General features: G+C 36.7%; 2 protein-coding genes, 1 long non-coding RNA gene and 1 pseudogene across 6 annotated transcripts; all 4 read right to left on the bottom strand.

Moving 5' to 3' along the window:
* Positions 1-1,458: 1,458 nt before the first annotated feature.
* LOC122316360 lies at positions 1,459-4,687 on the bottom strand (annotated as a pseudogene).
* Positions 4,688-7,168: 2,481 nt separating this feature from the next.
* LOC122316554 (receptor protein kinase CLAVATA1-like) lies at positions 7,169-11,246 on the bottom strand. The gene is given in 3 exon segments (XM_043133167.1): positions 7,169-7,612; positions 7,615-7,944; positions 8,324-11,246. Coding segments are annotated over 3 exon segments (2,988 nt in total). The 5' UTR covers positions 10,935-11,246; the 3' UTR covers positions 7,169-7,565.
* Positions 11,247-12,457: 1,211 nt separating this feature from the next.
* LOC122317323 lies at positions 12,458-16,483 on the bottom strand. Its single transcript, XR_006244417.1, has 2 exons — positions 16,230-16,483; positions 12,458-13,145 (listed from the first exon to the last, which is right to left on the bottom strand). It is a non-coding gene; the product is annotated as an uncharacterized LOC122317323 (long non-coding RNA).
* Positions 16,484-20,166: 3,683 nt separating this feature from the next.
* On the bottom strand, positions 20,167-26,324 carry LOC122316590 (synaptotagmin-2). Of its 4 annotated transcripts, XM_043133233.1 has the most exons (12): positions 25,811-26,314; positions 25,063-25,161; positions 24,873-24,923; positions 24,640-24,763; positions 23,490-23,608; positions 23,166-23,267; positions 22,770-22,844; positions 22,424-22,500; positions 22,099-22,345; positions 21,441-21,791; positions 20,895-21,026; positions 20,167-20,504 (listed from the first exon to the last, which is right to left on the bottom strand). In XM_043133233.1, exons 1-12 carry the CDS (start codon positions 25,919-25,921, stop codon positions 20,373-20,375), a joined length of 1,620 nt encoding a protein of 539 aa, XP_042989167.1. In that variant the 5' UTR covers positions 25,922-26,314; the 3' UTR covers positions 20,167-20,372. The 4 variants fall into 4 exon arrangements, with proteins under 4 accessions (XP_042989167.1, XP_042989170.1, XP_042989169.1 ...); XM_043133234.1 differs by lacking the exon at positions 20,167-20,504 and having other exon boundaries at positions 20,932-21,057; positions 25,811-26,324; XM_043133236.1 differs by lacking the exons at positions 24,873-24,923; positions 25,063-25,161; positions 25,811-26,314 and adding an exon at positions 24,406-24,483 and having other exon boundaries at positions 24,640-24,766.
* Positions 26,325-26,564: the final 240 nt, after the last annotated feature.

Genomic DNA, 26,564 nt, shown 5'->3' with positions numbered 1-26,564 from the left:
ATATTATTGTTTGTTAATCCTTGGAGAATACAATTTATCATTTTTACAAATGAAAAATATATTTAATCCCAAGATATTCCGATGCATTAATGTGGATCTATTCAAGGTTTTTTCTTGACATTTTGTTATCACCCCAATGATAATACGAATTCTATCACGAGTTTCATATGAACTTGCATTCATATTAAATGAATCTGAATTAGCCAAAATTTTAAAAATGCAAACTACAATACTTAAAAAAACCAATCCTGTGAGAGGCATTTGGGGAAAATGAGCATACAACATCTTAAGGCAAGCCTCTATCCATTGCAAATTCAGTACAAAACAATCGACCACCATGACAAATCCAGAGAGTCCACCCACTCGTGGATCTCAATCATTTAAATTAACGAAGTGCATGCTTGAGGAAAAATGGTTAATTGCAAAATCAGCATTTGAGTTTTTCACATTTTTTACCCTAGTGTTCAACTTTTGAAGAAACTTATTACAATTATGTACCTCCATTAAATTTGTAGGTATCCATTTGGAAAAATAACAAATTGAGGGTTTGAAATACAAAAATAAAAATTCAATACTAATTTTGCAATTAATTAAAAATAAAACAATGGCTTTCGTTATTAAAAAGAAAAAATGTTAATGGAATAGACTGATAAAAGCAATCGATGCTTTATTATTTATTTATTTTCATAATGATTAAGGAAGTGATTATTAATAAATTTGTGTAATTTTTTTGATGTTTAAACAAAGAATTGGCTAATGTGCCGTCTAGGTAATTTTTTTTTTCTTTTAATATTTTTTAATATTTGTAAAAAATAAAAAATATATCAATATACTTAAAATCACTTCCTTAATTACTAAGTTAACAAAAAAAAAAAAAAAATTTACCATCAACTAGGGTGGTCAAACATGGGGGGGCATACAAGCTTTTCCCTAAAAACAAATGTGGGAAGAAAAAAAAAAAAAAAAATTGGAGCTGCAGTGATCGGTCTGTTTTATCGATTGGCCAGTACGTATCTGCGTCCTCCTTATAATCTCATGCATATGTCTCTCATTTTGTACCACTTTATATTATAATTTTACAACACATTTCAAATATGTTAGAACGAACATACGCTTCGTTTTCATTATTTTATAGTATTTTTATTGGAATTAAAAAAAAAAAGCATCATCCAGTGTGAACGTCCCTGATTTGTTGAATTTTAGTTTCTATCAATTAACCCATAAAGTTAGGGCTCTTTTTTGACATCAACAGATATATTTTTAAGAATAATATTACATATAGTTATAAGTTATATAAATATCGTATATTTATTTTTTTAAAAATAAATTTTATTATTTAAATAATTAATTTTTTTATAAATTTTATATTTACTCTTTTTATTTTAAGAGTAATGTACCGCATTTACACATTTTATGAAAACAAACATAATTATTTTAGTTGTAACCTATAAAGCACGTTCCACTACAATGGTATTTTGTTACAGTTGCTATTGTCGTATTTTAAGAATGGGTTAATGTACTACTAACGGTACTTACCCCATGGCCGATGCCTTGTCATATATTCTACTACGAATTGCAGCGATGGCCAAATCAAATGCTTCTCATTTATTGGATCTTCCATCATTTGTTCCCAATTGTTTGTTTTAACAGAGAAATTAAGGTTTCAACCTCTGACAAGGCCAGAAATTAAGAATGGGTTCCACCACTGCCAGCAATGAGGCCACGTCGGATGTCAGTGAGTTCTGTCGTGGCCATCCCGCGCTCCACGACCCCTATGCCGCCTTTGCTTACGTGGCTGTGTCTGCTTCGAGGCGATACCAATAGCAGAGCAGTGACGAACACTGCAATGCTCGCAACGAGCACCGGAGAACAAAACCTGCCGCGGGTTTGACTCGAATTCTGAACCACACCGAGTGAAGATGGGCAAGAGAAATGACTTTGGGGACCCAGATTTGGGTTTCCAGCGAATGAACTGTTATCGTATATCACAAAACTACTAGGAACTCTCCCCACCAAATCATTATTGGATAGGTCCAAGGTTACGAGGCTGCTCATGTCGCGCATTTCCTCTGGTATGCAGCCGGTGATCCGGTTACGGGAAAGATTCAGAGTGCTGAACACCGTCAACTTCGCAATGTCTTTTGGAATTTCCCCGAAGAGATTGTTTCGGCTGAAATCGATGGAGTCAAGAGAAGTACAGCGGGATATAGAAGTTGGGATCTCGCCGCTAATGTGCTTGTTGGCGCTGATGTTGATACTTGCCAAATTGGGCAAATCAAACAGTTCACTAGGAATCTCATCTGAAAGTCTATTCAATTCCAGTGATAAAGTTTGCAGGTTTTTGAGATTACCGATCGCAGGAGGGATTTTCCCGGTAATTCTGTTGTTGGAAAGTTTGAGAATTCCAAGAGCGTCCCCTGAGATTTTGGGGGGAAGCTCACCGGAGAAGTAGTTATCGTTGATTTCGACAACTTCTACCAAGGGCAAGTTAAAAATCCCAGCCGGGATCGTCCCGTTGAGTAAAGTTTTTCGCGATTCGGATTTTTATTAACGACTTGCAGACGCCGAGCTCCATGGGAATTGCTCCAGAAAAGAAATTTTCGATCAAAATCAGATTCTTCAACTTACCTCCCGCACACAAAGCCAGAGGAACCCTGCCGGTGAGTTGGTTCGTCGCTACATCAAGGAGTTTGAGTTTTCCATTCTGGCCCAGGTTCTTTGGGAGTTCAAACGTGAAGTTGTTTTCCCATACCTGAAGTACCTCAAGATTTGGAAGGTCACCAAAATACGCAGGGATTCGACCACGAAGGTGGTTTTTAAACAGATTAATTAGCGTGATATTTGTAAGCGTTGAGAAACTTTCAGGGATCTCCCCAGCGAGTTCATTGATCGAAAGATCCAGCTGTCTCAAGCTAAACAAACCAGATAATTCAGGAGGTATATGACCCGTGAGGCGGTTGATTTGTAAAAACAGTAACTGCAAGTTCTTCAGAAGGCTCAGACTCTTTGGAATCTCTCCGGTGAGGTTACAGCTCGCCATGTCGAGGACTTGAAGCGAGCTGAGCGATCCCAACTCCGGTGGAATACCTCCATCAAAAGCATTGAAGTACCCCACGTACATTTCCTTCAGATTACTTAACCGACCGAGACTCGCCTGAAACTTGCCAGTATGTGAGTTGCCGTTCAAGCCCAAGTACTCAAGGCTCTGAATCTCGGAGTAAACATCCGGAATCGGACCAGAAAAGAAGTTGCCGGCAAGACTAAGATGCTTGATCCTTTTCAGGTTCGCGAGCTCCGTTGGAAGCGGTCCGGAGAAGTTATTGTTGTAAGTGTCGAGAATCTCCAGCTCCGTCATTCCGAGGAAGATTTCTCCTGGGAAGTTCCTCATGAAGAAGTTGTTGGAGATGTTGAGGACCTTGAGTGACGTAAGGTTGGCCATCTCCACCGGAAGTCTCCCCTTGAGATTGTCATCGGCGATGGTTAGGTTGACCAGCTTGTTCAGCAACCCAATCTCCGGCGGAATGAAACCGCTGAGAGGAATATAAGACACGTTAAGAGAAACAACACGCGAGTCGTGGTCACATGAAACTCCGGAGAAGGAGCAATGGGCTGTAGGCGAAGAAGAGTTCTCCGGCCAGTCCACCCGTCCCGAAACATTGGGTCCAGTCATGGCTGACTTGAGCTTCAATAGCACCTCGAGGTCACTGCTATACGAAGAAGCGCATGCAAAAAAAAAAGAGGAAAACTACAGAAACATGGAGGAGAACCCAAGTTAAGTTCCTCATTTCTTTCCCCAGTATTTTTCGTTCAAGGTGATGGATTTTGCTGCCGAGAGTTTGGTTCTAACCAGTTGAGATTGGTACGATACGAAGGGGGTAGTTATCTTCTCTGTGGGTTAAAGTACGGAATATATTTGATAAAAAGTTCTCCAAGTCAAAATTCTTATCTGAAGAAAAAGGTATCAAAGATAAAGTGAAAAGCAAAGGAAACTCCTTTAACGATGATTATAGCAAAATCTGGAGTCAAGGTTCTTCAAAACGAACAGAGAATAGAGTCGGATTAGATATTGCAAATAATTGAAGGACCTGATGCCAACATCCATTTTGCTTTTTTTTTTATTTTATTTATTTATTTAAAATTTTTTATTATTTTTACATCATATATTATACACAATTTTTTATTTTATTTATTTCATCAAATATATAATATATAGGTGATAAATAGATTTTTTTTTTTAATTTAACAAGAATAAAATAAATAAATATAGTATACAATATAGAAATGATGAATACAATATTCCTTTCTTAAAAAAATGGCAATCATACGTGGCAAAACTCAAGTGTTTTCTTGTGCGTTTTTAACAAAATGAGCGATTCCATTGTTTGCAATAAATGGCCAAATGATGGAAGTGACTGAGACCACTTTAATTTAGGAAAACTATACACAGTAGCTTTATATTTTTTTTTTACATTATTAAAAAATATAAATTTATTATTTTATCCTCTTCTATTTTACACTTCAAAAATAATGATGTGTTAGATATGAGATTGCTGTGTAGCAGTTCTCTATAATTTATATATGGTAAGATACGATGGTGAAAAAATCAGAGTGCAGCATGAATTCTTGTTCCCCAGGTATTAGGATGGCATGCGAAGTGCCTAAAGTTTAAGAACAGTACCTTCGGCATATATTCGTTTTCCACTGCATCAATCCACTAGCTACGGGAATACAAATTCATGTTCTCGCGTTAGTAGTTAGTGGGGATATATATAAAACTTAAAAGAAAAATTATTAAAAAGAATTACATTTCAACAATATTTTAATTTTATAATATTTTTATTTAATTTTTTTTTTAATCTTTTCCCAATACATCATAAAACATTTTAATACAAATTATTTCATTGCTATTTACAAAATATAAGAAATAATTCAACTTTTTTAAATCTCAATTTAATTTTTTTAAATTTTAAAATAATAATAACAGTATTTTATTTAATTTTTATCTTTCATATAAAACTATTTTATCTTATTTTGTCTCCTTATCCAAACAAAGCTAAGATTTTTATATTATATATAAAAGAATAGTAAAATTAAGAGCTATTTTATTTTTAAATTGGTATATAAAATACATCATTTATATTATTTAAATTAAATTATGTTACGTAAATAATTTATTAGTATGTTGTGAGTACTGATTTGAAAATAAAACTTTTTTAAAATTAATGCATTTTTTAGATGCTACTGAAAAGGAAAAATACCCCTTCAAGTGAGATAGAGAAAGACGTGTAAAGTGACTGATAACGAATCCATAGCCCTTACTGTAGGTGGGGAGTCTTAAGATACTGGTGTTGTGGGCTCAAACAAACACCTGCATGAAAAACACGTAGAACGACAGAAGAAAAGAAAGGATAAGTTGATTTTCCTGATTTTCGTTTCGAAGGTCCGATGGGCTGTTAAGGTTTTTATCATCCAACGACCAGTCGTGTTGTGGTTGATCTTGAACCAACAGTACTTCGGCCCAAACAGCAAGTTTATAAACAGTGATCCGGGTTTTTTTAATAGGCCCAACTCATTTCTATGATCCTCCCGTCCCTTCATCATCATGCTGCTTGACTACGTGGATCCATATGGACGGTTAGAGATGTCTAGCTGTTATTTTGCGATGTTTCGCGCAACATTCAATTAAGAAGATCTAAAATTTCTAAGAAGTATTAATTATTCTTTCAATTCGGTCTAATTTTTTGAAGTTGCATATGCTGTTTAGATTTTACTTAGTACCAAGCGGCTCGTTTGGTTACATAATTCAGATGAGATAAGATAAAATATTTTATTTAAAGTTAATAAAATATTATTATAATATAATTTTTTAATATTAATTTTATTTTAAGATTTAAAAAAATTATATTATTTATTATATGAGGTGAAATGAGATAGTTTGAATTTGGATATCCAATCCGACCTTAATGTTGTATTTGCCCATCAAACTCAGTGGTCTTAAGATTTATAATGGCGTGGTCATGGAAGCAATTAGGTTTTGTGCAAAAGATCATGATCAGGTTTGACTTGTACAAGGGCGTGGCTCTTCAGCTGGTCATTTGAGCTCATTCGAGGCATTTTAAGAAGGTGAAGTCGTACCACAGTTAGGGTCTATGTGATGTAATCCAAAAAAATGCTGGTCACGGTTGATCTTTGTTTTAGAGTATAGACATAAAAAAATCGCACACACTAATGTGACACTACGGCAAGCCATGTCCCTTTTTTTTGTTTTTTTGTTTTTTTTGTTTTCGTTTAAAATTCATCTTTCTCCCTTGATGTCCCCTTCACTCCTCCCTTTTTGCCTACCATGATAGTCGATGATCAACTCAAAGTAGATAAAAGCCATCAACAGTCTAAGCATCACCATCAGCAGGGACATAGGAGCGTGTGGTCACGACTTGCATGACTAAGGTGTGGTCGCAGCTTGCGGACAACGATCGTCGTCCATTGGCTTGGGTGGTGAGGAACCACCATTACGAGACTGAGGGGACAGACATCGTCCTTAGGGGAGTGCAAAAGCGGAGGGGAGAAGTGCTATCGTTGTGGTGGTCATCCCTTCCATTAGCTTGTGCAATGTGTTATGGTTGCATCTTGCGTGTCCGATTGGCGTCGTATGAAGAAACACCTCAAAAGGGAAAATATTGATAGGGAAGAAAATGGTGAGGAAAATGGAAAAGGGAAGAGGCAAGAGAAGGGAGGAATAAACATAAAATATAGGAAAAAAAAAAGAATAAAAAAGAAAAAGAGAGACGTGACACTCATAGTGTCAGACATACAATGAGATACGAGATTTCTTTATATCTCTAACAGCCCTCTTTTGGAATTACTATCTTAGGGAAATAATGTGTTAGACATACAAATTACAGTTAATGTTCACCTTGACTCGTAAGCTTAGTTATTTCATCAGCTTTCTTTTTTTTTTAAATTTTAGGTCATATTTAAGATGACAAATGCAGAATTAAGAGCATATCAGATGTCATACAACTATAACGACAGCCAACAGGAAGAATTTAACATTCCCATCAACAAACATAGGGGCTACAGGCAAGCGAACTCGTAACTACTAGAACTGACTTCTCGCACATCCAAAATTTGCTAGTGTAGTCGGACAATAAACAATCATGACAAAAAGTTAGATGAAATAAGAGATGCAACCATTCACAAAACATGGTCTAAAAACAAAGCATTGCACAGTTTGCATATGAACTAGCCAAGCATGTCTAAATACGAATATCATCGATCCACAACTAAGAGAAGCAAAGACACGATGCATGATACGTTATTGTGACAATCAACACACATATATAACAGCTTAGTAGACCGAGTTCAACACCCAGAAACCAACATTTTTAATGCGACAAAATTATATTCGATCAGGCTTTACCCAAGAAGTCAAGCAGCCTTTCCCATCATCACGTAGGCACGGACATTGGGTCCAAGTCTTCTTGCACCTACCACCTGTTGCCACAATATTATTACAATTTTGCTTTACTATTATTTACTTAAATATTGATGATCTTCAGAACCGATCAAGACCATGTTATAGTTAAAGGTTGATGAGGCTTGGGGGAGACTGAGGAAGATGGCTGAGCCTGTGAACGACTTCCCTCATGGTGGGTCTGGCAGAGCTCTCATCCTCAACACACATCAAAGCTATCTTGAACAGGTGTATGACACCTGTCAGAGGGTACCCACTCAGCCTTGGGTCCACCACTGCCAGGACGGATGCTGCATCGGACGGCTGTGAGAGTTCTGAGAGTTCTGATGTGGTTATCCTCACCCATCTCACTATGTCCACGCCATCGCCAAACTCCCCCACCGGCTTCCTCCCTGCAATAAGCTCCAGCAGCACCACACCAAAGCTGTACACGTCGCTTTTCTCGTCCACTTTCAGCGTGTAAGCGTACTCTATAGAACAGCAAAGAATAATGAGACTTCAGATGCTTAGGTCACGTTCAAAGTGAAGTAAATGCTAGTACTCGAATTCAAAAGTTTGAAGACCTTCAAGCTTAAATGCTAATACACAAAACTACATGAGATAAAAAGCAGACGTTACGGAGATTTCAGAAGAACTGAGGACTGGTTGAGATAATAATATCGGGTCCATATCTTTTAGGAGGTTAAGGTGATGTTTCTATTAATTGTATACACAACAATGGCCATCTATTTTGTCAAGCCTGACTTGGCTGCATGTTTGCATTACATGTATCGATCTATGTAAATTGCGCATTCACTACTACTATACTACTAAAAAGTATACTGTAAATAAATGGAGGAGACAACAAACCTGGGGCGATGTAACCATACGAGCCAGCAATGGAGGACATGCACTCGGAGGCTCCAGCGTCCTGCAAGAACTTGGCGAGTCCGAAATCAGCCACATGAGCCTCGAAATCCGAGTCCAGTAGAATGTTATTGGACTTCACATCCCTGTGAATAATCAGCGGCGAACAGTCATGGTGAAGATAACACAGGCCCTTGGCAGCCTCTTCGGCTATCTTGTACCTCATATCCCACTGCAAATGGCCTCCTTTTGATCCATGCAATAGCTCACCCAAGCTCCCATTGGGCATGTACTCATAGAGCAACAGGTTCGTATCCTTGTTCGAAACGTACCCCAACAGCCTCACGATATTTCGGTGTTTGATCCGCCCCAGAGTCTTGATTTCGGCCGAGAATCCGTGGTCGCTCAGCCCGGAACCCCTACCCACCAACCGTTTGATCGCCACGTCAACGCCGTTAGGCACGGACCTACGAGGGCCACGATAGACGATCCCGGCACCACCTTTGCCGATTATGTTTTCTTCCTTCAGGCACTCGAGCACGTCCTCAGCTTTGAAATCGAGACTTTGGAACGCGGTAAGCCTCCAAGCCCGAGATTTCTGGAGTTTCTTTTTGCGCATCCCGTAAGCCGTGACGAGCCCCAATAACAGAGCCGTTACGATCGCAATCACGATAATGATGAGCTTCCATGAACCGGAGTTATTATGCCCCCGACCGGAGCCCTGCCCCGGAGTTCCCGACAAGGACGGGCAGGACGCATGACGTGGCGAACAGAGATTGGGGTTCCCAGCAAACGAGCTATCGTTGAAAACTAAAAACTGCCCAACGGTGGGAATATTTCCCACGAGATTATTATCAGAAAGATCCAAGGTGGTGAGACTCGTCATTAATCCGATCTCACCGGGGATTTGGCCCGTCAGTTGGTTTCTCGAGAAATTGAGAACGCTGAGATCCTTCAATTTGGAAATCCCTACGGGAATTTCACCGAACAGATTGTTTCGACTGAAATCCGCGGACGTCAAAGAAGTACAGGTTGAAATCGAAGCCGGAATTTCGCCACTGATATTGTTGGCGCTTATGTTGATACTAGTGATCGCTGGTAGATGAAAGATTTCATTCGGAATCTCCCCGTCAAACCTGTTCATTTCTAAATCTAAGGTCTGCAAACTCTTGAGATTTCTGATTCCCGGAGGAATTTTTCCAGTGATTTGATTTCCTGAGATCCTGAGAATGCCGAGTTTGTCCCCAGAGAACTCGGAGGAAAGCTCTCCAGAGAAGTGGTTATCATTGACCTCGATCACTTCTGCCAACGGCAAATTGAAAATCCCTGCCGGAATCGTTCCGTTGAGTTGGTTCTTCATGATTCGGATCCTGGTAAGAGACTTGCATTCGCCAAGCTCTTCGGGGATTGGTCCGAAGAAGAAATTCTCTATCAGGATCAGCGTCTTCAACTGCCCTCCTTTGCATAAATCGCGAGGAATCAAACCGGTGAAATGATTGGTAGCCACATCGAGGAGCTTGAGCTTCCCGTTTCGACCCAAGTTCTCGGGCAGTTCGAGCGTGAAATTGTTCTCCCATATCTGAAGAACTTCAAGATTTGGAAGGTCTCCAACGAAGGGCGGGATTGGGCCGTAAAGCTTGTTCTTAAACAAATTGATTAGCGTAATGTTCTTAAGCTCCGAGAGGGTCTCCGGGATCTCTCCGGTGAGTTCGTTGATAGAGAGATCGAGTGATTTCAAGCTGCGTAAAGCAGAGAATTCGGGGGGTATATAACCTGTGAGTCGATTGATTTGTAGAAACAACGTGTGCAAGTTCTTCAAAAGGCTCAGACTCTTGGGAATCTCTCCGGTGAGGTTACAGCTCGCCATGTCGAGGAGTTCAAGCGAGCTGAGCGATCCCAACTCCGGCGGAATACCTCCATCGTAAGCGTTAAAGTAGCCTACGTACATTTCTTTGAGATTATTTAACCGACTGAGACTCGCTGGGAACTTCCCCGTATGTGAGTTGCCGTTCAGGCCCAAGTACTCGAGGCTCTGAATGTCGGCGTAAATCTCCGGAATCGGACCAGAGAAGAAGTTGCCTCCGAGACTAAGGTGCTTGAGCCTTTTCAAGTTCACGAACTCCGCCGGCAGCGGTCCGGAGAAGTTATTGTTGTAAGTGTCGATAACCTCGAGCTCCGTCATTCCGAGGGTGATTTTTCCGGGAAAGTTTCCGCTGAAGACGTTGTTGGAGATGTTGAGTACCTTGAGTGACGTGAGGTTCGCCATTTCCACAGGAAGTCTCCCCGTGAGATTGCCACCGGCGATGGTGAGGCTGACAAGTTTTTTCAGTAACCCAATCTCCGGGGGAATGAAGCCGAAGAGAGGAGTAAGTGACACGTTAAGAGAAACAACCCTCGAGTCCTCGTCACATGAGACTCCAGAGAAGGAACAATGGGCTGTTGGTGACGAGGAGTCCTCCCAGTCCAACAGGGCCGAAACATTGGTTCCAGTCATGGCGGACTTTAGCTTCAACAGCACTTGAAGATCATTAGCGTACGTAGAACAGCACGGAGAGAAAAGAAGGAAAACAAAGGCGACATGAACCAATATGGAAAAAGTGAAAGAGGTCGTCATGTCTCTCTCGCTATCTCTGGCTCTGGCTCTCAGCGTTCACTCACGGGTAAATTACTTGGGGGCGGAAAGGGTGTGGAAGGTGATAACAACTCAATGCAGAGAACTGGGAAATCCAATGGCACTGTGAAGCTTATAACAAGTAGCTGTGGACGTAGGAGTGCCTCGTAAAGCGAGAATCGAACACTCCAAAGGATCAAACTTGGAATGAATAAACAATTTGAGACTATCAAAAAGGCAAGAGAGGAAGGGATCGGGGGAGAGAGAGAGATGCATGGAAGGGGTGTGTGCGTGGCCTTAGCTTTAGGCACAAGCTAGCACCTGCAGTTTGGGCATGTCTGGGTCCTACGGATTTGACGGAGGTTAACAAAGTCGGTCCTGATGGAGTTTAGGGCTGATGGTACTCATCTGTATGGTGTGTTTTTTTGACGGCGTGATTTGTCAGGTTTGAATGACAGGGGCACGACAATGTTGATGGCTTTCTTTTCTTCTGCTCTCGGGTCAGGTCCGCCAGTTGTATCCATGACATGCAACTTCTTCATTTTTACTTTTAAATGTACTTATTTTACATTTTAATTTTTAATCTTTCCTAAATAATAAAATTACATATTTGAGAGATTCTCTTTATCCTTTAAGAAAAATTCTAGTATTAAATTATATATTTTTAATTAAAATAATAATAAAATCTTATTTACTATTATTATTTGAAAAATAATAATTTTTTAATATATTTTACAGTTAACACACGCTATATACATTTGACATTAATAATATAAATATATTAATAAAAAGATATAATTTTTTATATATTATATTAAATATAATATATTATAATAATAAAATAAAAGATAAAAATTTTGTGTTATTGATAGAGAGAGAAGATGAAAGAATTGAGAGACTGAGAGAGTGAGAGGAGAAAGAAAAAATTAATAAAATAATATTTGAGGAATGAATAGTAAATCTTATATTAGAGTATTTACATCCTATTCCTCATCTTTATTCTTATAATTTAACTTAAAATCACATTTTTACAAATTTTTTTCTAAATTTTATTTTTCTTCTAAAAACCTCCAACATCTCATTCTCTATCTCTATCTCTATTCTATTAAATAATATTTCTTTATTCTTTTTTTATTACTTTTTTCTCTCTCTTCCATTTACAATCTTAACTACTAACTCTTTTGTCTTATTATCTTTTTTTTCAAATATAAATTTCTATTAAATTTTTACGGTTTTAACTATCAAATACAACTTTTTTTTAACCAAAATTCGTATTATAAAAATAGTAATTTTTTTATTTAATTAGTGTATTTTCTAACACGATGGTCATATTTTATTATTTAGTATTCTTTATCCATTTTTTTAATGGTTTTGAACCTAGTCACGTATTGAATATAAAATTTTCACTCATTTTTTTTTTACGGTAACAGTGGCCTCATATTTCTTTGATATAATAGTGGATTAAATTTGAGGTAATTTATAATTATTTCTGAAATTATAAAATCCAATTTACTTGCACAAAAATATAACAGGAAACTATCATCAAAAGTACAATAAAAAAATTACATTACAATCAATCCAAATTTCGGGCATTACTGCATCTCATCATGATTTCTCTCTGGAGTTGCTAGAAATATAGCCGCTGCATTTCTGGCATGACACTCACATCCATCATCATAATGCGGTGATCTGATTCCTTCTTCGCAAGCTCCACTTTCTCAGCTTCCAATCTCAGTCTTTCGTCCTCTTGACGGATTTTACTTTGCTCTTTTTCAGCTTCAATCCTCATCTTCTCTGCCTCCAACCTCGGTCTTTTATCTTTAAGACGTAATTTTTTTTCCTCTTTGTCCTTATCATACTCCATCTTTTCCGCCTTAAGGCGATAAAACTTTCTTCTGAGCACGCGACTCCTCTAAAAGAGTATACTTCATCTTTCTAAGTTGTAAATTTTTCTCTGCTTGCTTGCCTTGGGCCTTTCGTTTCCCTTTTTCAGCTTTCCTGCCCATTGGTTAGTCCAATTCGATAATTTCATTTTCTATCACATTCTCCGTATCGAGATAAAAAACCGAATCCTCTGTAGCGGCGGAACATAGAGTTGAGGTTGAGGTCGGGGATGGGGATATCGTCTTCCTTCGCGGCGGAACATCCTTTGTGGTGTGCTAAATCCACTTAAGTTGATCCTTCAATAGGTGCCAACAATGCTCAAACTGGAAACTGCATTTTTTTAGCGATTAGTACATAATTTTCGTCTTCTCAAACTTGTATTTAAAAAAATAAAATACATGTTAAACCACCTAAAATGAAAAAATAAATTACTTGTAAAATAAGTAAGCGTATGGTGTTTTTACCTTATCTTGATTGGTTATACCCCTTTGATTTAACCCTTCAACTTAAACTAGTTTCGCACAAAATATATTTGTGGTCTTTGGAATAACCGACCATCGATGTATTAAAGACTTTATTGTCCGCTCATTTGTGATTTTTTATATTACTGAAAGTACTCAAATATTTTTTTCCAAAGTTTGGAGTGTTTCTGATCTGTTTCCTGAACGGCATCAAGACTATAATTTAGCTATGTGGAGACAAGTAACTTGTCTTCTTCGGGAGTGAAGTTTGCACCCCTCACTGATTTTTTAACGTTGATAGGCTCGTTAGGGGGTAAGGGTGGAGAGTCATCGATGGTCATAGAAGAGTTCCCACTTTGCCCACCGTAAGTGGGATGGAGTTGAGGATCTTGGTTAAAAAGGTTGGTGAAGTACATATGTCCTTGGTCTTGTGAATTCATCTCTAAAATATTAATGAGATGTTAGAACAAGAAACATTGAAAGTTGGGGTTTAGTCGGGGTCGCCGACTCAGGAACCGAATGGATTCTGTAAGAAATTTGGTCACCCATTTGTGGCTGCAACAACCAATTGCCAATCACAATTGGTCGTTCGGGTTATCTAGCTATTGAAGAAATGACCAACAATTCACAATATCTCCACATGCGATTATTATCATCACAGCCAACGGGGTTTAGTTTACACATAATACAAAACACTTCCGAAATAGCATGCAAATCACAATAATAATAAATAAGAGCATCTACATCCGATTTACTAACATATAGAATATATTAATAAGTAAAAAGGCTCAGAATGGTAATGCTATAATTAGCATGCGTACATAAGGAGCCTTAGAGCGAATGGCTACAAAACCCCACCCGAACCCCAATTGCCTTTTGTGGAAAGTACCAAAAACTATAATATGGTTATCTGGGTGAGGATTATCCCGCCATATCAATAGGGCTCCATTAACACTTGTGACTTACCCCGCACTAAAATACCATCATCACAGCCTAACAACAACCCCCCACCCCCGAGAGATACGAAACACTGCACCCCAACAACACATAACAAATATTAGGATATGTCAATCCCATCACTTATAGAATTATCATTTCTGATTCTATATTGAATCCAAACCAAATATACATTAAAATTCTATTAAATTCATGATAACATTAATTTACTCAAGTAGCACTACTACCTAGCTAGTTCCTCTCATCAAAATCTTTTAAAAAGGTATACAAAAAGGATCGGTCTAATGATACTTACATAAAATAAAAAAGGGTCTGACCAATGGTATTCATAAGACAAGCAATAAATGCATAACAAATACACTAGGATAATCATTAGTTTAAAAATGATTGGCTGTGTTTAGGCAAAATAAAATATCACGGGAAACAATAGGATAATCATTTAATTTATACAAGACCATTTCCCAGGCATTAGGTAAAAAAAGCTGTAATAATATTATAAGTAATGAAAATCTATTGAACTTTTCCAAGGGACAATATATAATGCTAATTCACTAGTATACTCCAATATACGTGGCACCCCAACTGTCTAACCATAATCCAAAAGACATAAGCAACAATTAAGACACGTATCTACTGTCCACACGTATTTCCAGTCACAAAACTAGCTAATAAACATAACTAAAACACTGTCAAACTGTTATTTATAGTCATGGCAATATGGTTAACACAAGGCAATATATATGTATTTCTTTACTTATCAAAATATATATACAGAACATACGTATTTATTTAATGTCCAGTCATTAGACCAACAAATATTTAGAACAACATTCAGTTTGCACAATTCCAATAATTAGAACAACATAATTACAAATAGTTTCTCATCACCAAAAATAAAACTCGAGTAGCAACATACCATACATAATAGAACTCGATTTTTCCATACATAGCACCCCAACTTTCAGTTTCATTAAAGCAACAGATGTATGGTCTAAAACTAATAGTCTAGTGAATAAATGGTCAAGTGCAGAGGTAGACAATTATTTTAGGCTGCCATAAAAATTTACAAGACTTCAAATCAGCCAAGAACTATATGTAGCTTGATCATCAACCAAGTCTCAGTTTCACTCACAAGAGAGAAATATTGTAGCTCATAAACTTGCCAAGCCAACACAAATCAAAACAATACATGCAACAAAACTCAATAATATATAATTCACAAAAATTGGAAAGCATAATGGCCAACATAATCCACAAAACTATCAAAACGATACATACCACAATACTGTCAAAATATAATGCACAGACACTCATAACAGGATGTCACAACACTAGCATAATTTTGGATTCCAACTTCAAAATGGCTAAATTTCATAAACTAACGGTTCATTACAAGATCTGCAAATTGCCAACATCTTCAACAATGATCAAAATATATACATAGGTCAATATATTAAATGAGACAAGAATTATAAACGAAATTAATGGAAAAATAAGATAGCCAAGCATAATCACAGAGACAAATTTGATAAACGAAATCAATGGAAAAATAAGATAGCTAAGCATACTCACAGAGACAAAAATATAAACGAAATCAATGGAAAAATAAGATAGCCAAACATAATCACAACCCCACCCGAACTGAAACACTAATTTAGAGCTCAGTAAATAGATCAAATCACAATTAAAGATTTCAAAATTCCCCAAATAAATGCAACCCCTAATTTTCCAAAAAATCCCCAAATTTGAAACCCCAAGGGACCTTCATTCGTGGGTTTTTATGCAATTTAACCCAAAACCCTTTGAGAAATCCCTATAATTTATCCAAAAACAAGGAAAATAACAACCTTTCATAAAAAAATAAAATAAAATTGATATATGATGAAAGAAGCTGAATATCAAATATGAAATGGGCATATCGATGAAGAAGACAGAAATGAACAAGATTAGATCTATGATTATAGAAAGTAGAATCTAAAATCTGGAATGGGCATACCGATGAGCTTGGAGATTCAGGACCGAAGGGACTGAAAATAAAGAGCAGCCAACCGTTGCAAGGAAGAAGACGCGGGATGTCGAATGAGAGAGAGAACCGAAATCACATTTGGGGATGTACAGTAGGTGTAGCAACTGTAAATTTTATCCCCATTTTGGGGAACCAGATGGAGGAAGGTTTTAGATCAAACCCTAAAAATATTTCCAAAATATGAGGATACGGAAGGGATGTGGAGCCGAATGCGAGTGCTCTTATTCTTCATAATTATAAAAATATTTTCATATATATAATTTAATGTAGTCAATTTAATGATTTAATTATACAAATATGTATTTATATTTGCATATTGATAAAGCAATGCGAATGCTTAAGAGATAAGATATACTATGCTTGATATTAAAATTAATGAAATGTTTTATATATTTTTTCATTTATTAAAATTAAGGATTATGAAGGAAATAATTGATTTTAAAATTTCAATCGAACAATGTGAGCAATTAATCTCAAATTGCTTTTCCCATTTATCCACACCTTTTTGCAATTTATCAAGACCAATGTGGAGGGTGTCCTTTTTGGTTCAGAACTGAGAAAACTGAACGAGGGGGGTTGGTTGGAAAGAGAATGGGCCCGTTGCAAAGGCTGTCTGTGTCTTTTCCCAAACAGACACACTCCCACTGACTCCCAGCTTGGCTGTGAGCTGAAAGTCTACTCTTTTTGTTTCCATCTCTATTTTCTCTGTCTCACCAATCGGGATCGTCCAGTGGTGGGCCTAGAGTCAAACGTCTTCTACGATCCTTCCATTCTGTTTACTTTCCCTGCAGTTTTCCTCATCCACTCCTTGGCATTTCTCTCTCTGACCATGCATGCTCCACTGCCAATCTCAACCCTTTGATCACTACAACATCCCATTCATCTTCTGCATGTTGGACCGATTCCCGAGAATGAACACGACTCAACCCGAGTCCACTCGTGGACTTTTGCCTATTCTTTCAGATCTTTTTATTATACGAAAAAGTGGGGATTTTCTGGACCTCTTTATGCTATTGGGGTGAAAGCTGTTCTTTGGTGGGGTGGGGATGAAATGCAACGATACTTTTGTTCCCAAGTATAGATTACTTAAGATAATTTGAGAGCCGCATAAGTTTGGGTAGAAAGACAGGCCAGAGCATCTCCTTTCTCTTCCAAACGTCAACTCAAAACTGGGGCACTGGCCTGAGAACAGATTCATATTCCCCAGTGAGAAAATTTAAGAAAAAAAAAAGGCGTATGTAGTGGGGAATTGGGAGAATTAGACGAATCTAAAGCAAGTGATTTGAAGAATAAAGATTGCTGCTTTTGTAACTGGCAAAACCCATTTGGATAGTTGGGTCTTTGGATGCTGTCAATCTCTCCTAATCTCAAGGGAAAAGGAGGAGAGAATCCCCTTCATGATGCTCTTGTTTAGTTGGGAGGCTGAAATTCGTTGTCTCTATCGTTAACTTCCCCACTTACGAACATAATATATTTGGGTTGAATGCTTCCCAACAAAACCATTATTTCCTCTTTTGATCTCAGACATTGGTTGTGCACAGGGACTTATTCTGATTAATTTGATGAATTAATGTTTAAATATTCTTTCAATGGTTTGTTAACTATAGCATTGAAATGAGAATATAGGAGTGCCTCCAACATGGTTAACTATTTTATACAAAAATACAAGGATAACTCCTACAACACAATACTCTAGGTCAAACATTAATGTCTTCGCGAGCAGGATAAAATAACCTAAAAGAAAATAATTTAGAATCACCGAAACTTTGTCCAATTTTTAACATATAAAGTGATAGAGCCTAATTTGGATTCGTAAAGTGTTTTATTTCACCTGATCATTACAATTTTTTAAAATTTATACACAAAATATTATAAACAATTCAATTTTTTAAAATCTTAAAATAATAATAATATTAAAAATAATATTATAATAAAATTTTATTTAACTTTCATTTCTTATTTAAAACCATCTCATTTAATCTCTGAATCAAAACCAATTAATCATTTATTAAGTGTTTAATGCAGTATGGCAAGTTTACTTGAAAATATATAAATATTACGAATTCACTTCATATCTCTCTCACCACTTTTAAGTCGAGGATAAATTAAAAATCTTAATCTAACCATATGTAATTGAAATATAAACCAGCCCAATATGAATTATTCTTTTATTTGCAAGTAATTTTATATTTTGAAAGAACAAAACATATATACAAGTATACAAAATTGTTTCGACATGACCCTATTAAGAGTTAGCTTGATCCTATTAATTATATAAGTCTTAGAATTTGTTATAATTCTTTGATTCAAACGCTTTCACAATTCGAAAAGATATAAACACATCAGACACACACACACATATATATAAATAATATTTACAATCGTGAAGTGTGCATGTGTCATACAATCTTAAAGAGTAAATAGAGTACTCACATAAAAAATTAATTTTTTAATAATAGATCATTCAAAACGATTGTGCGATAATTACGCACTCTATGCTTTTATATAATATTATTCATATGTATATATATAAATAATATTGAGATTCACATTATTCATTGGCACTATTTAATGTTGAGGAGGCTAAATACTATCTATCTTTATTTTAATCTTAAGTTGTATTTAGAAATAAAGAAGAATAAATTTCAGTTGATTAAACGATTGATTTATCAAAATTAATGTTCATACCCATTGTAGGTTTCCATTCAAGAGAGTCGGTGATATCAAATTTGATATATACGGCCAAACAGTTCCGGTCAAAACAAAGATTCGTTTATCATTTCGGAGTCCGGAGGCTACGGCACAAGGAAAGCCTGTAGAAACTTCAATGATGGCCTCGTTTGCTAGAATTGGAAAAGCAAAATATATCCCAAAGGCCTTTGCAAATCGTTTTGGGAATTGGGAAAGCCCATTGATGGATGATTGAAACGAGACGATTGCAAATTTGCCTTTCAACGTCCAGCTTGTACAGACTTTTGCAATTATGATTTTGATGACTTTGATGATTCTCACCCAAGCTTTAACCATATTGAGTGCATTTTTGGGAGAGGTCAGTCACATCTATACCCACTTGGGCCTTTTCTACGTGTGATCAGAAAGTCTAGATTGTTGCAAGCCCAATAAACATATCCCGAATCGATGCCATTTGTACTTTGTAGGCCTGATGAGTAATTTACTAAAATTAAATTTGGACAGTGAATTAATATGAAATAAATTTAGATAAAAATTAAATAAAATATTATTATTTTATAATATGAAAAAATTAATTGTTTATGATAGTAAAAATTTATAAAAATTATAATGATGTGATGATTTGAATTCTCAGTCCAAACTGAGTTGATCCTATTTGATTGTTGAGTGCACTGAGATCAACTCAGTTCAGTCTAATTTTAAGTTAAGTCTAACATCCAAACACACAATTCAAAACCTTATTATACATAAGACCTACAATATTTTTTAACTCAACACCTCTTTATACTCGTGACTCAATCTTTTAAATGTTTCATAAACAAATCTAAACTCATTTTAATCTTCAAACACTTTTAAACTCATCTTAAGTGTACGCCTTATAAAAATCACTTTACTATCTCAACTCACTACTATTTATAAAAAACTCAAATTAGCTTAACATCCAAACACAACGTAAATTAGAACAAAAGAGGCATCTATATTTCATATTTTAATGCATGAAAAATCATTTGGAAAGCTCGCTTATGCAAAAGTGTCAACGTTCGGACCTTTTTTTTTTTTAGGTAGTCAACGTCCGGACTTTAGTCGCAAGTTGTTTCTTTCTTCTCGTTCTTTTGATATTTATAAACATGCATACTAGTTCAGATTAGCATCATTGAGGTTTTAATATTACGGTATCACTCTTCTCAAAACTGAGCGAAATCCAAAGCAAGGAACATAAGGACCAGGCAAACCGCAAGCCGGAGTAGATTGTTTTTGTTCCTCGGTTTCTTTACAGAAATCAGTTTTTGAAGAGATGTATCAAGATCCTACTGTTAACAGAGAAGAACAAATATCTTGGTTTATCCTAAGAAAGAAATAATAGATTAACCTGGATATATTATTGTCCGTGGAATTGCTACCCAGGTCATCAAAGTGTTACGGTCAAGCTGCGGTTCTCCATTGCAGCTCAATTTGAATCCGCCCGTTCTTTGAGTCTATGAGATGATACTTCTCGTTGATTCTTTTGTTGTTAACAACATCAGCTAGATTTATATCCACATAACCCAGAGTTTCCTGATGGAGAAAGAATACGATACAAGGAAACTTAAAAACCAGAACAATACAAAAAAGACTCCGAAATTACAAGCTAATTGTACTGTGCTCAATGGCAAATTCTGTTTTCCCTTGGAACTTCTGTTTCTTTATTTCCCATTCAGTATTTCTGTAAGCCAATTTTGTTGCATTATTATAACCAACGCCATTATTTATAATCTCCTAAAAATGGTTCAATTTTTGCATGCCGAGGAGAGTGCAGAAATTAAGCTCATTTTGTTATAGAGCAATATCATTCAGATTCCCTAGAGTGTACGATGTGCCCCCAATAAACCCACTCTACATGAGTTTAAGGTGCTACCATCTTAAAACTGGTGTTTAGATGATTTTTAGAGTGGATGTAACATGTACCTTGGGATGCAGCAGGCCCAATTTTGAGGAGGCACTGAGAACTTCCACATGAATCCTATCATTGGTGGGGGGCTCCTCCAGCATAAACTGAAACTCCTCTTCCCATCTTGGATCTCGGTTCTTCTTCACATGCTGTGTCAATCTCATGTTATTATCAATTATACTGGTGAAAATAAAAAAGACATTCAAGTTGGACTCTTGGGTCCGAAAGGACATAATAATAAAAAATAAAATAAATAAATAAATATGAACAGGAGATATCTATGCTGCTTTAAACAGGATAGCTAATAACAGCTTCACATTACCTAATGTTCTATAAAGATCTTAAATAAGATAGAATGCTGGATTTAATCCTTCCTAGATGTCAAAGTAGGGGTTTGGCTTGTAAACAATATAGTAAGCCAAACTATATAGTGAACTGATAAGTGATAACCCCATTAGAAAATTTTTATCATCAACTTCACATGTATCTTTTGCTAAAATGTTTAAACACCGATCCATAGCCAAAACCAACAAATATGACAGCTAATAATAACAACAGGATACCTTGGTTCTTTTCTCCTCCCCTTTGAAAAGCAACCGGACATATGGATTTGTATGGTGCTTTCCTTCCACATCTTCAGCTTCATGGATGATAATTACAAGCATACCGCCACCAGCAGGTGTTCCTTCTGGAGCCTTTTGTAGCTCATTTTCACCTTCGGTGTCATTAGGTATTTCTTCTTCCTTAAAAGGTCTGTAAAGCACTTCCACAACAAGCTGCCCACGTGACTTTTCATTTTGAACATCGTTTGGGTCCATGTTTTTCAGTAGGTCGAGAGTCATAACTTTAGGCTCATCAGGTGTAAGCTCTTTCAATGGAATAACATTCATACCCATCTTGTCATGCTTGCCAACCTGAGTAAAAGAAAACCCAGCTGAGAAATACATGGGGAAAAATTAAAGGTAATCCAACTTAAACTTGTGAGTTGGGTAGTATGGAGACCTGTATAGGTAACCAAGGGATGCTTTTAAACTAAAGAGCCTCTGAATTTCCCACTTAATTTCTATTGACGGCATAAATTGAAATACAAAAGTTGTACCAAATAGTGGGTAGTGACTGCACAGTTTGCCACATGTTCAAGCAGAAAGGTAATATTGACCACAGGTATGGGTGACCTTGGAGACACCAGGATTTACCAAAAACAAACCTGAAGAAACACACCTGTTCCCAATCATAAACAGTCATCTCTAGAGCTTGTGATTCCGGGTCCTTAACAACCACCTTAAATTCCTCGTTCCATTCAGGATGCAAGTTTCTGTGTTTGACAGTTGTTTTCTTTGAAGGAAGCTTGTCCTCAGTTAGCTTAAGTTTCACATAAGGGTCTGATGCCCCAAGTAGATCTTTCTTTTTAAGCTTCATTGCCCTCAGAACCTTCACATGGAGAATCCCAACAGGTCTTTTCATCGCTCTGCCAAAGATTAACATTAGCAAGTCCAAACAAGAGGCTTGCATCATCATAACTTTAAAGGTAGAGCAACAGACTTACTTCGCTGGATCCATTATTGGTACTTCTAGGGCTTTGGGCCAGAGATACATATTTGCAACTTGATCTTTAATAAGCTCCTGGGGAAATAGGGTATATTCAGGAAAGACACATAATTTAACCAAATACAACCAAGAATAGTGGAGAAAATACAATCAGATTCCAGTCACTTTGCTAAAGTATACCAAATAATTTCATTTTGTTCTTAATTTGATCCCCCCGGGGGGGGGGGGGGGGGGAAATTCATCCTTTATATGGATATTACACATCAGGTATGTATTGACATACTGGCCAATAACATCATAACTTAGCTGACGAGAATATGAAAAAATGAAAATAGAAATTTTACCTGGACAAACCTATAAAGGCCAGGAATGGACATAGCATCTGCTCCAAGCAGTTTAAGTCCAAAATCAACATGCGGCTGCAGAAATCAAAATAAAATTACCATAAGAGGGAAAAAGATAAAGGATGGAGACAAAGAGAGATATCCTATTATGGATATTATAACTGCATATTGACTCTGGGGACTGGGCCCTACAAAAAAGAAATTGAGCTTTCAAATAAACAAGATGATAAGAAATTATTCTTCAAGCAAGAAATCTTCTCATCAAGATTTGAGCAATATCAGCATCAGAGGGTGGGCACCAGCCCCAGATGAAGCATATGTAACAACAAAGATAATTTTTCTGCAAAATTATAACTGGGCAGTTCATAGAATAAGAATTTAACCATTAACACACACCTTCTCCATTAGAGACACATAAATGTTAGAAAAACAAGGAAAGGCTGGAACCAAAGGCTTCAAGGTGATACGTGGAGCAACGAACACTTGCAGATCAACAACCTGAAACAAACCCAAGAAATCACAACTCATTTAGGAAACTTGAATCTGGCAGACTTAAATCATATGTAATCATATGTGTGTCTGTGGAGAGAGAGAGAGAGAGAGAGAGAGAGAGAGAGAGATCTATACACGCCACGCATGACCTTTTAATGAGGCAGTCAACTTTTTAGTCCTGACAAAAAATAGTTTCTTTCTCTTCACCAACAGCGTTCAAGAAAATACCTGAACTGTGGCTCTCAAGCCAAAAGCCTTAACTGCAACAATGATGTTAGGATTCCCAGCCCACTTCACCATTGGTTCCATTATCAACTCTTTCTCATCGGTGACATAAACTTTCATTCCTGGCACAGAACAAGAGCAAGAATCAGCATTCAGTTCAGTCTATAAGTACACTTCTCTAGGATAGAAATTTGCATATGGAGTAAGGAACACACAAGATTAATGAAGTAGGTATAGCTGTCATTGTCAATACTTTGTATATTTGTCAAAACCAGGACAAGAAGAACTCAAATGGAAACAAGGTTGTTTGGGAATAAAGATGGTTTCATCTCATCCCACCTCATCTCATTTCCTTTCCAAACATCACTCAAACACAAACACTTTTCAATTTCAAATATTCGACTTTTTAATTTAATCATTACTTAATCATTACAACTTTCCCAAACTTCCAAACAAAACACAAAAAACAATTCAACTTTTTCAAATAAAAAAAAAATTATATTCTAACAATATTTTAAATTTATCATCTTTTCATTCAACTTTTTCTCTCTCCTTTTTCAAAACTCAATAAAACATCTTAACGCGAATCATTTCACTACTATTTATAGATTTCTCATCCATCTCATTCCCAAAAATCCCCTAAGACTTCAACAAGGACAAACTAATGGTGATAATAGGCCATAATTGTAATGGTAAATGTACACACTACAGCCCAAACATAAGCCATATAAGTACAAGTTCTATAGAAACACAAAAGCTGGTAAATCAATGGAAGCAAAATCTAAGGTTACCGGAGACCAATTATGTAACAGGACTCCGTTTTAATACCAAAATTAACTATTACAAGGAGACCGTTGTAGGGCAGATTTGAGAGGTCTCTGCCCGAGAAAATGTGGAATTGTTCAGTTTACATGAGCACCTGTTATTCAATAGTCTAATAGGTCACAGATAATCTTCACTAGCACCCTTCCCCCTGTGCAGCAGGTGTGAGTATGATCTGCATATCTTGCATAACAAGATAAAAAGTTTGGAACTTTTCTTGGGAGAAATAAGTTTATGACCTCATAAACAATTGCATATGTTGTTCTAATTGTGTGTGTGTGTGTGTGTGAGAGAGAGAGAGAGAGAGAGAGAGAGAGAGAGAGAGTTCCACCTGCAAAAGTTGGTGGTAGGGAGCCTAAGGTCAGTGCTTCAAACTCAACAGACTCGATTTTGTATTTTGGAATTTGCTCAGCAATGATAGGCTTCGCTATATTCCTTGCAGTCTTGCATATTGCCTATAAATATTGGACGGTCATTACTCAAATATCAAACTGAAAAAGAAAAATCAACCAAAAGAATGTTGTCCATTACAGAAGAAATAAAAATGATCACAGGTATGCATACCTTGTCCAGGTAAGGCCACATAATCTCAATAAATTTGTTAAGCCAGTCAAGCTTCACAAAAACAAAGGCCAAAGAAGCTTGTCATTAACACATTGCACAACGGAAACCAAAATACACAATTTTTTTTTTTTATCAGTAGAAACCAAAATACACAACTGAGTGAAAGAACAGTCCTAAAGAATTAACATACACGATCATGATCAGGATTTTTAACCCATGGGGGTATCTCTGGAAGCAGACTTTGCAAAGTTTTTGAATCATGCTCAACCAGAGGACGGACTGCAGGATCCTGGCTTACACAACATGAGGAAAATACAATCAACTTAGAAGTAGCTTTAACATGCTACATGATTTATATGCCTTTTGTTTTTCTTCCTTACGACTAATTCTTGTGTTTATAGTAGCTAAAAGTTTTAAAATCAAGATTTCAATTAAGAATTAGCTGATTCTGGTACAAGATATAGTGAGAGAATCTAAGGTGATTTTATTTTAACTGAAACATCGCTTCTAACTATTGTTGAAGTTTCCCTGTGGTTCGTCCGTGCTTTTCAATTTGCATACACTGCCCGGACTTATAAAATAAAATAAAAAGAAAATTTGCATACCCTGCCCGGTCTGTACAAAGTAATTCGCTTCCTGAATAAAGTCCAGGCATGTCAAAGAGCAAGAACAGTGGTATCTACAGGAACTCAGACATAGCAACGGAATATTCTTTTTGCGTATGATTTATTGAATAATTCATGTGGATAAAAGGCACTACCATGAACCGAAACTGTAAGGACCTTTTTCGACAAAACTAGCAAACATTCAATGCAGAGAAAACATGAAAAAATATATTCAGAAAAATAGAACCAAGAATAACCGAAGGAAAGCTGAATTTGCTATCAAGAGAAAAGTACAAGGCAATTAGAGAGAGAGATAGAGAGAGAGAGACGGACCTTGACATCTGTTGGTTGGAAGTAGATGAACATGTAGTATCCAATCACAAGCCCAATTGAAATTCCCACTCCAAAACCCCAAATACCCAGTATAGTACTTACAAAACCCATCTCAAACTCACTCCCAGAGCACCCCCAAATCTACAACAACTCCGTCCTATAACAAAACAAGTAAAAGAATAAAGCAAAGATCCACCGTCTCCACTGTTCACTTCCTACGCAGAGCAAAAGACTTAGCATGAAGCCCGGAAGGGAAAGAAATCAATAAATCCACTAATAAATCTCCGCCTTACTGTCATTCTCGTGAAATTTGTGAGATACACATTGCCTTTGAGCGAAGCAAAAATGGAAAAGAAAAATAATTTCCTTTGGTTTTTCTTCCTACTCGGCGCAAATACCTTTCCTTCGGTTGCTGGACAAGACGTGTATGTCTAGCTAATTCTTATCAGAAAGTGCAATAAAGTAGCATTTACGCTTGAGGCGAAATCTCAAACGTTCAAGGACTGATGGATTGGAAAGGATATTTTCGGGAGCGTGAAGATTGGGTGATGTCGGCAAGCAGCTGGGCCATGATAATTCGTCAAAACGTTTGAAATATTATTTTTTTTACACTGGGGGAGGGACCGCGTTCTGTTGGCTGTTGCCACTACGGCTACAGATTTTTGGGTTAATAATTTAAGAAAACGATTTTATTTGATGGAGTTTTTGGTACACATCATTTTCATACCTCACAAGTTATATTTTTTTTTTAAAT

This window comes from Carya illinoinensis, chromosome 7 (assembly GCF_018687715.1).
Source record: "Carya illinoinensis cultivar Pawnee chromosome 7, C.illinoinensisPawnee_v1, whole genome shotgun sequence".
Classification (NCBI taxonomy): domain Eukaryota; kingdom Viridiplantae; phylum Streptophyta; class Magnoliopsida; order Fagales; family Juglandaceae; genus Carya; species Carya illinoinensis.
Note: the sequence above shows the minus strand (reverse complement) of the source record. Positions and strands in the feature narration are given on the sequence as shown.

Coding starts and splice junctions, on each gene's coding strand:
- LOC122316590 (XM_043133233.1), bottom strand. CDS start 25,921: ATGGGTTTTGTAAGTACTATACTGGGTATTTGGGGTTTTGGAGTGGGA. Junction 23,609..24,639: donor CCTACCACCAACTTTTGCAG/GTGGAACTCTCT, acceptor GTTCTGTGCCAG/GAATGAAAGTTTATGTCACC. Junction 22,501..22,769: donor GCCTTTATAGGTTTGTCCAG/GTAAAATTTCTA, acceptor CTATTTCCCCAG/GAGCTTATTAAAGATCAAGT.